Raw genomic sequence first — 10,434 nt, 5'->3', positions numbered from 1 at the left:
CACAAATATTTGACTGAAACACTAGATTGAATTTATTAGTATAACATAAGATATACTCAAATGCTTTGAGCTCATCAAAATCAAATAGGGTTATAATCAATCACTCCACAATCTCCTCCTTTTTGATGATGACAAAATATTGAGTATTTGTAAAGTAAACTGCTCAACCAAAAGGAGATTTTTAATAAAGTTTTGAAATGAATTCAAGTGTCTAGTCATTTAATTGATCCAAAATTGAAAGGTGTGAAACAGTAAATTCTGAAGTTAAAGCTCCCCCTTTCATTTGGAATTATATAAGCCTTCATGTCATGCAATCAATTGTTTGGCTTATATATATTTAATGAATTTGCTTTCTTAAGATTTCAGATTCTCCCCCTCAACACATGCATTCAATTTTGTTTAGATTCTCTGAATTTTCTTTTAGTGTATTGATGCTTTTGAGCTTATATTTTTGGTTTAAGAGGGAAAATCTGCCAATTTGTTCTTGAGTATGATTTAACTAATCTCCGAATATCCCTTGAATAGATTCTGGAGATTACTCCTTTAGGAGCCCCAACAGAGAGATAATGAGCCTCGAGGTATCGAATCCACTTAAAAACAAATTACCTTGTGCTTTAAAAGTTTTCTTTTTATTGATTCCCTTTACATTTCAATTCAATATATTTTCTCCTCCTTTTTGTCATCATAGCAAAAAGGCAGAAAGCATAGTAAAATACAAGAACTCAAGAATGCACAATTTTTGCAAAGTATTTCTACTCATTGTATTTATCCAAAATTGAGTACAAGTGTGATTACATATCAAGTGAGTCCTCAAGGGACTGTACAACATAAAGTAAAAAAGAACATACAACTCTAGCCCTTGCTCAGTCTAGTGTGTTTGATGACCATGCTTAACCCCTCATTGATGTTTCCCAGTTGTTCAAGAATCTCCGAGGTGGCTCTAGACTGAATCCTCGATATGTTGTTCACACTTTCTTGGAGGGTGTCGAGTTTAAAGATCAGTGCATTGGCTAGTCTCTCAGCACCCTGACTCTGGTTGCCTAGTTCATGTTTGATGCTATCTCGCATCTCCCTTGTGTCGTCCTTGACGTCACTTATGTTTCAGTATTGACCTTGAACTAGGCTTCGAATGTTGAAGATCTCCTCCTTCAGATTTGCAACCATCTCTGTCACGGCTGCTAAGGAGGGTACTAGCTCGGTGGAGGGAGTACTCTGAGGACCTCGGAGCTCCCTCAGCAGATCATCTCGCAGATCCCTCACGATCTCCTGCCGCAACTCCCGGAGCTGCTCAGAAGATATGCGGACCTCCAGTGGCTGCTGCTGAGTGAATGGGGCAGTGGAGGTGGAGGGCTCTGTATGTGCAGGACCAGAGGTAGAAGGATGGTGGTCCTGGTCATGATCAGAGGTAGGAGAGTGATGAGTGGTAGGGTCAGAAGAAGTGGATGGTCTCCGTACCCAGACTCCCTCTACTCTATGAAATCCCATCCTATGAAGAGTCCCCTCACCCATGCGATCTGTGTGACGCAGTGAGCGAGAGGGTTCCCCCTCAGGAATGGGGACCTCTAACTCCCTAAATATCAAGGTGAACAGCATGCCATAGGGAAGACTGAGCTTAGATTTATCTAGAGGCTCACAGAGGTACTTGTAGATAAGTTTGGAGAAGTTGATAGGAGTGTCCTGGAGTATATGGTACATCAGGGCTAGGTCCCTCTCTGAGATAAAGTCAAACCTCCCAGTCTTTGGGAAGAGAGTCCTAGAAATGATACTAAGGAGAAGCCTCATTTCAGCCGTCAGCTGATTTGCGAACACCTCCTCTATGGGGGACTGTGGAGGACTCCCTAAGACTGCTGTAATGGTCTTAGTCCTATCTAGAGGGTGAGTGGGAGAGATCCCTTCTTGGAAAAGATGGAGGACTTGAGAAATGAAGTCCTCCGAGATGAATATAGGGACACCTGCTACGGTTCCCTGGATATCACCACTACCCCGGGCTACAGTCCCATAAAACTCCCTAACTAACCCCGGGTAAGTTGGAAGGTCTAAGGAATAGAAAAACTCTAGCCTTTGTGTCCTAAAACGATGCCCTAGGGTGAAGCCTTCCCGGGAGAGGAAGTCCAAGTCGACTTTCCTCCCGGTGGAGACCGCCTTCTGATAGTCCCTAGACTCTACCACAAGTGCATGGGTCATGACAAGTAGAATAGGGCAAAAAGAGTATCATTTCCACAAGGACGATTCAAGTACCAATTTATAAATTTCCTATATTATTTAGACAACCCCAAATTGATGTGACTGACTGCAATTTCTTGACCTGAAAAATCAAATGTGAAAGGTTCCTAGGGCTTGGATTTCATCAATTGAATTCCTTCAATGAATTTAAATCTGATTGTTAATATTCTGCTAATTACAATGACCGAATCCCTTTTTTTTATGTGATATCCTCTTTCAAGGTATAACACCTATACCTATATTAATCCTATGTCTACTTTCGTGATCATAGAAATTAATATAAATTCATTATGATCTGTGAAATTCTTGATTGTAGGTCACAAGGGTGTGCATTTATTTCTAAACTACACCACCAATGTTTGATAAATTCACCAACTAATATCGAACTTCAACTTTCGTTACTTCATTCAACATCTTAAGCATGCAATTCATGGCCAGTAAATTGCAAGAATGAAAACCGAAATCATCAAATTGCAATTAACAAAAGATATTCAATACAACCATACTCAATTCATATCAAAAATTCAATGACTACGTCCTAACCCTAGGATAAGAAAACTAGCAAATCATAACTAATAAATCAATCCAATTATTTCTCAAACATAAATTCGCATTCAACATTCTTAATAACAATTCAGCAAATAAAAAAATAAAAAAAATATATATATAAGAGAAAGGAAAAGAACTCTGTATTTGCAAAAATCCTCCGTTCCGTTCTTTCTCCCAGAATTCCAGCTTTTCTTCCTCTCGGAATTTCTAGCTTTTCCTCCTCTCGGAATTTCAGATTCTCTGCTTCTTTTTTTTTTATCTGCTTCTCCTCCTCTTCGTATCTGCTAGCTCTCCTCCTCTTTTTCGGAATTTCCTTTTTTTGAATTTTAAAACAGATTTCCTCCCTATCTGATTGCTGAAATCCCGAAATTCTAGGCTGATTTTTAAACTCGACTCCCAGCTGGATTTAGAGCACCAAAACGATATACTTTGGAGTTGGACCCTTCACAAAAGTTTTAGATATAGTTCTCAGCTTTCCACGCATCTGGGTTTGCATTATTCTGACTTATATAACTCCAGATACAAGCTGAAAACCGAAACAGGGTCTGGGCCGCAGTAAAATTCTGGACAGATTCGGACTTCTCTGTTTCGGCTACATTTTGGACTTTAAAACGGCAGAACTTGGTGTTGTGATCTTCATAAAAGTTTTAGGTCTCCATCTTATCTTTCCAGCAAGCTAAACAACATCTGAAACGGAGGTCTGTAGCTCTGGTTAGAACCCAAAAACCGAACAGTGTTCTGGGTTGACTAGACCAGCCCAATTTCAACCAATTCAATAATTAAACACCTGCAAAATACCAAGAATTTTCAAGAATTAAATAAATATAAAAGACACCTAAATTCTAGACAAATGAGCTAAGAACATACAAAACACTCTAAAACAAAATAATTAAGACTAAGAAAATGTGTGAAATAAATTCCCACGTCAAATACCCCCAAACTTGAATGTTTGCTTGTCCTCAAGCAAAAGAAAAAACCATAAAAACAAAGGACAATAACCATAGTCAGGCTCAACTCATCACACCCAAAGGACCTATCATGCAAACATCAAATCTTCAACTTAGTACATAAACAATAGCAAATAAAGGAAAACTAAGCATACTCACATTCTCTAGATCAAATATCCATATATAATTCCAAACTCAATCATATTTATCATGCGACCAACACAATTGAATCATGGAACAACTCAACCTGCAATCACCCCTTCTCACTACTACAAACAAGGTAGCAAACTAGAGAGTTTTTTTTTTTTTTCTCAATTATTCTTTGTCTTTAAGTTGTCACTTGCCTTTTGACGCGAATACAAGCATTTGTGATGGATGCACCCGGTTACTCAACAAGTCACACACTTAAAGTGCTTTTGCATACTCATATTTCAAGTTGCCGTTTGACGTAAAAGTAAACATTGGTGATGAATACCCCTAGTTACTAAGCAACTCAAAACATTGGAGTAGATAGAACTTGGTACACATTTATTTATTCGACTGTCTAATCATTATCACTCTATTTACTTAAACCCTGTTTAGGACTAGATCAAAGGGGATAATCACAAGAAAAGCATCACACTCATCTTTTATGCATAATCACACAACTCATACAACTTTGCAAGGAAAGATGTACTTCAATAATCCCAAAGGAAAACAAATATGCTTACTCTTGCTTTATAAGATATTGCCTATCCTAAATCAAAATTCAATGCTTAAACACAATATAGAACCCAAAAGTGTAATGTTGATCCTAGATAAGTCTCACACAAGTGCAAATGCATGTTCATTTCTCCTAATCTTTCACATAAAAATTTGGTTTGGAAGACATGGATATGATCACCAATTAACTTGCATGAAAGTGAACAAACCAGAATTTCGAAAAAAAATTTCTTTCTCAAACAAACATAACCTGTACCAACATTCAGCATAATCAAATATCCACTCCTCCGAACATAATTTTCACATTGTCCTCAATGTGAAAGCAAAGAAAAATGGAAGACTAATACTCTCCTTTTAGCAAGGCTGAACACAATGAATGTCCGACTGAATTGAACACGAACTAGCTTTTTGCTTGATTTTTCTGCACCTACACAACACAACCAAAAAGAAAGGGGTAACAACAATAATTATTCAAAGACTTAAATAAAAACAATAATTAAAACATATAACAAAAGACAAAAGAAAGGATTTTTTTTATTTTTATTTTTATTTTTTTTAGTTGGGTTGCCTCCCAAGAAGCGCTTGTTTACAGTCATTAGCTTGACTTCCACACCATCAACCATAGGTAGGATTCTTCAAAGAGTAAATCACTCCTTTAGGAACCACATTACTAGCAAGATAAGGCTTCAAATGCTGCCCATTAACCTTGAATGCACCAGTGACCTCACTACGCACCTCAACAGCACCATATGGATACACTTTCGTTACCGTGAATGGGCCAGACCACCTAGAACGAAGCTTGCCTGGAAATAACTTAAGTCTTGAGTTGAAGAGTAATACTTGCTGCCCAATTTCGAAGTTTCTAATCTGAAGATGTTTGTCATGCCAATGCTTTGTCTTTTCCTTGTAAATCCGAGTATTTTCATAAGCATCCAACCTAAACTCCTCCAACTCACTCAACTGTAACAATCTCTTTTCTCCCGCAGCTTTCAAATCCATGTTCAACTCCTTGATTGCCCAATAGGCCCTGTGTTCCAATTCCACTGGTAAGTGACAAGACTTTCCAAAGACAAGTCTGTAAGGAGACATACCCAAAGGTGTCTTGAAAGCTGTCCTATAGGCCCAAAGTGCATCATCTAACTTATTTGCCCAATCCTTTCTTGAACTGCTCACAGTTTTCTCCAAAATTTGCTTCAATTCCCTATTTGCAAGTTCCACTTGCCCATTTGTTTGGGGATGATAGACAAGTGCCACCTTATGAGTAACCCCATATTTCTTCAACAAAGCCTCAAATGACTGATTACAAAAATGGGAGCCTTCATTACTAATAATAGCTCTCGGCACACCAAATCTTGAAAAAATATTTTTCTTCACAAATCTCATCACCACTCGAGAGTCATTAGTCTGAGTTGCAGTAGCTTCAACCCATTTAGACACATAATCCACTGCTACCAGAATGTACTGATTATTGAAGAAAGAAGGAAATGGGCCCATGAAATCAATTCCCCATAAATCAAACAGTTCAACCTCCAGGATATTGGTCAAGGGCATCTCATTCTTTCTTGAAATGTTGCCAACCCTGACATCTATCACACATGCTCACATACTGTCTAGTATCTTGATACATGGTCGGCCAGTAAAAACCAGATTGCCATACCTTTGCAACTGTCTTAGAGGTACTGAAATGTCCACCACACTCCAAGGAATGGCAATGGTCAAGTATATCCTGCATCTCATCTTGGGGCACACATCTTCTAATCATCCCATCTGCACAGTGTTTATAGAGTAGCGGTTCTTCCCAAAAATAATGCTTCACATCCCACAAAAACTTTTTCTTCTGATGATAGCTCAAATCAGGGGGAACAATGCCACTCACCAAATAGTTCACCAAATCAGCATACCAGGGGATGACTGAAACTGCCAACAACTGCTCATCTGGAAAGCTTTCATTAATAGGCACCTCATCTGCTCTTGACTGCCCCTCTAATCTAGACAAGTGATCTGCCACCACATTCTCCATGCCTCTCTTGTCTCGAATCTCAAGATCAAATTCTTGAAGCAACAGCACCCACCGAATCAAGCGCGGTTTGGCATGTTTCTTTTTCAGCAAGTACTTGATTGCTGAATGGTCCGTATATACGATTACCTTGGAACCTACAAGATAAGATCGAAACTTGTCAAAAGCAAACACAACAGCAAGCAATTCTTTTTCAGTAGTTGCATAATTCAACTGTGCATTATTTAAAACTCTACTAGCATAATATATAACATGCAACTTTCTGTCTTTTCTCTGGCCGAGAACAGCACCCAAAGCGAAATCACTAGCATCACACATTAGCTCAAAAGGCAAACTCCAATCTGGGGCTGCCATAATTGGTTCTGACACCAACTCTTGCTTCAACCTGTTAAAAGCATTCAAACAATCCTTATCAAAATCAAACACAACATCCTTATTCAACAGATTACAAAGAGGTTTAGAAATTTTAGAGAAATCCTTAATAAAACGCCGGTAAAATCCTGAGTGACCAAGAAAACTTCTAACTCCCTTAACATTTGTAGGTGGTGGCAATTTTTCAATAATTTCTATTTTTGCTCGGTCCACCTCAAGGCCTCTTGCTGAAATTTTGTGGCCTAAAACAATACCTTCCTGCACCATAAAATGACATTTCTCCCAATTTAAGACCAAATTGGTCTCCTCACAGCGCTGCAAAACTCGAGATAAGTTATCTAAACAACTATCAAAAGAAGATCCAAAAATAGAAAAATCATCCATGAAAACCTCCATGATCTTTTCAACAAAATCAGAGAAAATAGCCATCATGCAACGTTGGAATGTAGCAGGTGCATTACACAAACCAAAAGGCATCCTACGGAATGCAAAAGTACCATAAGGACAAGTGAAGGTGGTCTTTTCTTGATCTTCGGGGGATATAGAAATCTGGTTATACCCTGAATAACCATCTAAAAAACAGTAATACGCATACCCAGCAAGTCTCTCAAGCACCTGATCAAGAAAAGGTAAAGGAAAATGATCCTTACGGGTAACACTATTAAGTTTCCTATAATCTATGCAGACTCTCCACCCAGTTACTGTCCTAGTGGGAATTAATTCATTATTTTCATTATGCACCACAGTCATCCCACCCTTTTTAGGTACTACCTGCACTGGACTAATCCATGAACTATCAGATATAGGATAAATAATCCCTGCATCTAACCATTTAAGAACTTCAGCCCTAACTACTTCTTTCATGTTTGGATTTAATCGTCTCTGATTTTCAACAATAGGTTTATGGTTATCCTCCATTAAAATTCTATGCATACACAATGAAGGGCTAATTCCTCTAAGGTCTGATATAGTCCATCCTATGGCTTTTTTTCTCAATCTCAAAATACGTATCAATTTGTCAAGTTGCTCATCAGACAAAGAAACACTCACAATCACAGGTAAAGTATTATTTTCACCTAAAAATGCATACCTGAGATGTGAGGGTAATGGCTTCAACTCCAGAACTGGTGCTTTCACATTAGAAGGGGGAGGGGGTGGCTTACCTTTGCCGATATCCTCAAAATAAATACCTCTCTTCTTTGTCTTAGGACATGTAGCCTCTAATGCACACGCCACTTTAGCAACCTCTAGATTATCATCTTTACTTGTCCCTGCACTCACTAAACAAGTCTCAAGAGGTTCTTTAGTATTTTCAGCCCTAAAAACCTCTCTAGTCGACTCATCTACAACATCAACTCGAAAAACATGATCAGTAAAAGAAGGATATTTAGTAGCTTCAAATAAATTAAACTCTACCTCTTCTTCACCAACCTTCAAAGTCAACCTACCATTCTTAACATCTATGATAGCTCCAGCTGTGGCTAGAAAGGGCCGACCTAAAATGATAGGGATCTCGGTGTCTTCTTCCATCTCCAAAACAATAAAATCAACTGGAATGATAAACTTCTTTACCTTGATCAGCACATTCTCAAGAATACCCAAAGGATATTTGACCGATCGATCAGCTAGCTGCAAAGAGATGGTAGTAGGCTTTAACTCCTTCAATCCAAGCTTCCTAGATACAAATAAAGGCATTAGTGAAACACTAGCACCTAAATCACACAAAGCTCTAGAAAAATCAACATCACCTATAGTACAAGGAATAGAAAAACTCCCTGGATCTCTTAGCTTTGGTGGAAGCTTATTCTGGATAATGGCACTGCATTCCTCCGTCAAGGCAATGGTCTCGAAATCTTCCAATTTCCTCTTCTTAGACATGATCTCCTTTAAAAATTTTGTATATGCAGGAATTTGTGCTAAGGCGTCTGCAAAAGGAATATTAATGTGAAGCTGCCTAAACACTTTCAAAAATTTCTCAAACTGTTGATCAATTTTATTCTGCTTAAGCCTTTGAGGAAAAGGAATGGGAGGAACATAAGGTTCGACTGGTGGTAGTGGGGATGGTGTCTTGGCTAGGTCCTCAACTTCTTCACTGACCTTCTTGTTCACCTCTTCATAGTCTACTTTATCACCAACTATAGTCTCACCACTTACCTGACCAAGTTGCTTACCACTTCTCAAGGTGACTGCCTTGCAATGTTCCTTCGGATTGACCTCTGTCTTACTAGGCAAATTACCCTGTCCACGAAAATTGATGGAATTGGCTAACTGCCCCAATTGCATCTCCACATTTCTATTGGAACTCGCCAACTAGTCAACCTTTGCTTCCAGTCTCTCAAATCTCTCTGAACTGGCATTGGCTAACTTCTCAATAGCTATCTCCCAAGACTGTTTACTTTCTGGTTGGGATGGTTTTGGTTGGAAACCAGGAGGATGGAGAGGTCTAGAACTGCTACCTTGGTTACCTTGATCTTTCCATGAAAAGTTGGGATGATTCCTCCATCCTGGGTTGTATGTATTGGAATAAGGGTTGTTCTGCTGCTGCTGCCTGTTATAATTAGACACAAATTGAACCTGCATACAATCAGAACTCATGTGAGCTCCTCCACAGCAATCACAACTCAATACAGGACTAGAAATGGAATTCACATTACCCAGCTTACCGAATATTTTTACTAGAGAATCAACCTTGGCATTCAACATGTTTATGCCATCTACATCATACATACCTGGAACTTTCTTAGGCATACCTCTTTCATTAGACCACTGATAATTGTTAGAGGCCATTTCTTCTAACAACTCATATGCCTCTTCTGTTGACTTACTCATTAAAGTACCTCCTGCAGCTGCATCTATAGTAATTCTGACTGAATGTGTTAATCCATTATAGAAAGTCTGTACAATCAGCCAATCAGGAAGACCATGATGTGGACACTTCCTCTGCAAATCCTTAAACCTCTCCCAGGCTTCATACAAAGATTCACCATCAAACTGAGCAAAACTGGTAATATCATTTCTAAGTTTGGCAGTCTTACCTGGGGGAAAATACTTACTCAGAAAAGCTTGTGACAAGGCATTCCAGGTGGTGAAAGAGTTAGGCGCTTTGGAATTCAACCAGGCCTTGGCTTTATCCTTTAGAGAAAATGGAAAAAGTCGGAGTCGAATAGCATCATCACTAACTCCATTCATCTTGATTGTATCACAAATCTCCAAGAAATTGGCAAGGTGTGCATGTGGATCCTCAGAAGGTCCTCCACCAAACTGCTCCTGCTGCACCATCTGGATGAGACCAGGCTTAATCTCAAAATTATTAGCATTGACTGTAGGTCTCACAATACTGGGTTGAGCACCATTGACATTCGGCACTGCATAGTCACTCAACAACCTTTTATTCTGGTTATCTTGATTATCTGCCATGGCTACTGCTTGTTTTTGCTTTAGCTCTAATCTTTGTTGTTTCCTTAATGCTCGTAGGGTTCTCTCAATTTCTGGATCAAAAGGCTCAATTAGCTCACAGTTTCGTGGCATACACTAAATATAGAAAACGTAAATTAACAAAAAGAACAAAACAGTCTAAATTAATGCAGAAAATTATTTGTATTGATATTAAAAACAATCCTCCCC

At 38.8% G+C, this 10,434-nt stretch overlaps 2 protein-coding genes and 1 non-coding gene across 3 annotated transcripts; 1 reads left to right on the top strand and 2 right to left on the bottom strand.

Moving 5' to 3' along the window:
- Window positions 1–5,973: 5,973 nt before the first annotated feature.
- Window positions 5,974–9,093, bottom strand: LOC120109140. The gene is made up of 3 exons (XM_039122890.1): window positions 7,105–9,093; window positions 6,729–6,870; window positions 5,974–6,575 (listed from the first exon to the last, which is right to left on the bottom strand). The coding sequence occupies exons 1-3, from the start codon at window positions 9,091–9,093 to the stop codon at window positions 5,974–5,976; spliced, it is 2,733 nt and encodes a 910-aa protein (XP_038978818.1).
- Window positions 9,094–9,120: 27 nt separating this feature from the next.
- Window positions 9,121–10,227, bottom strand: LOC120109139. Its single transcript, XM_039122888.1, has one exon. The coding sequence runs from the start codon at window positions 10,225–10,227 to the stop codon at window positions 9,121–9,123; it is 1,107 nt and encodes a 368-aa protein (XP_038978816.1).
- On the top strand, window positions 9,728–9,834 carry LOC120109141. The gene has a single exon (XR_005510170.1). It is a non-coding gene; the product is annotated as a small nucleolar RNA R71 (small nucleolar RNA).
- Window positions 10,228–10,434: the final 207 nt, after the last annotated feature.

This window comes from Phoenix dactylifera, unplaced genomic scaffold, assembly GCF_009389715.1.
Source record: "Phoenix dactylifera cultivar Barhee BC4 unplaced genomic scaffold, palm_55x_up_171113_PBpolish2nd_filt_p 001852F, whole genome shotgun sequence".
Classification (NCBI taxonomy): domain Eukaryota; kingdom Viridiplantae; phylum Streptophyta; class Magnoliopsida; order Arecales; family Arecaceae; genus Phoenix; species Phoenix dactylifera.
The sequence above is the reverse complement of the archived record's forward strand: the minus strand, read 5'-3'. Positions and strand labels throughout refer to the sequence as shown.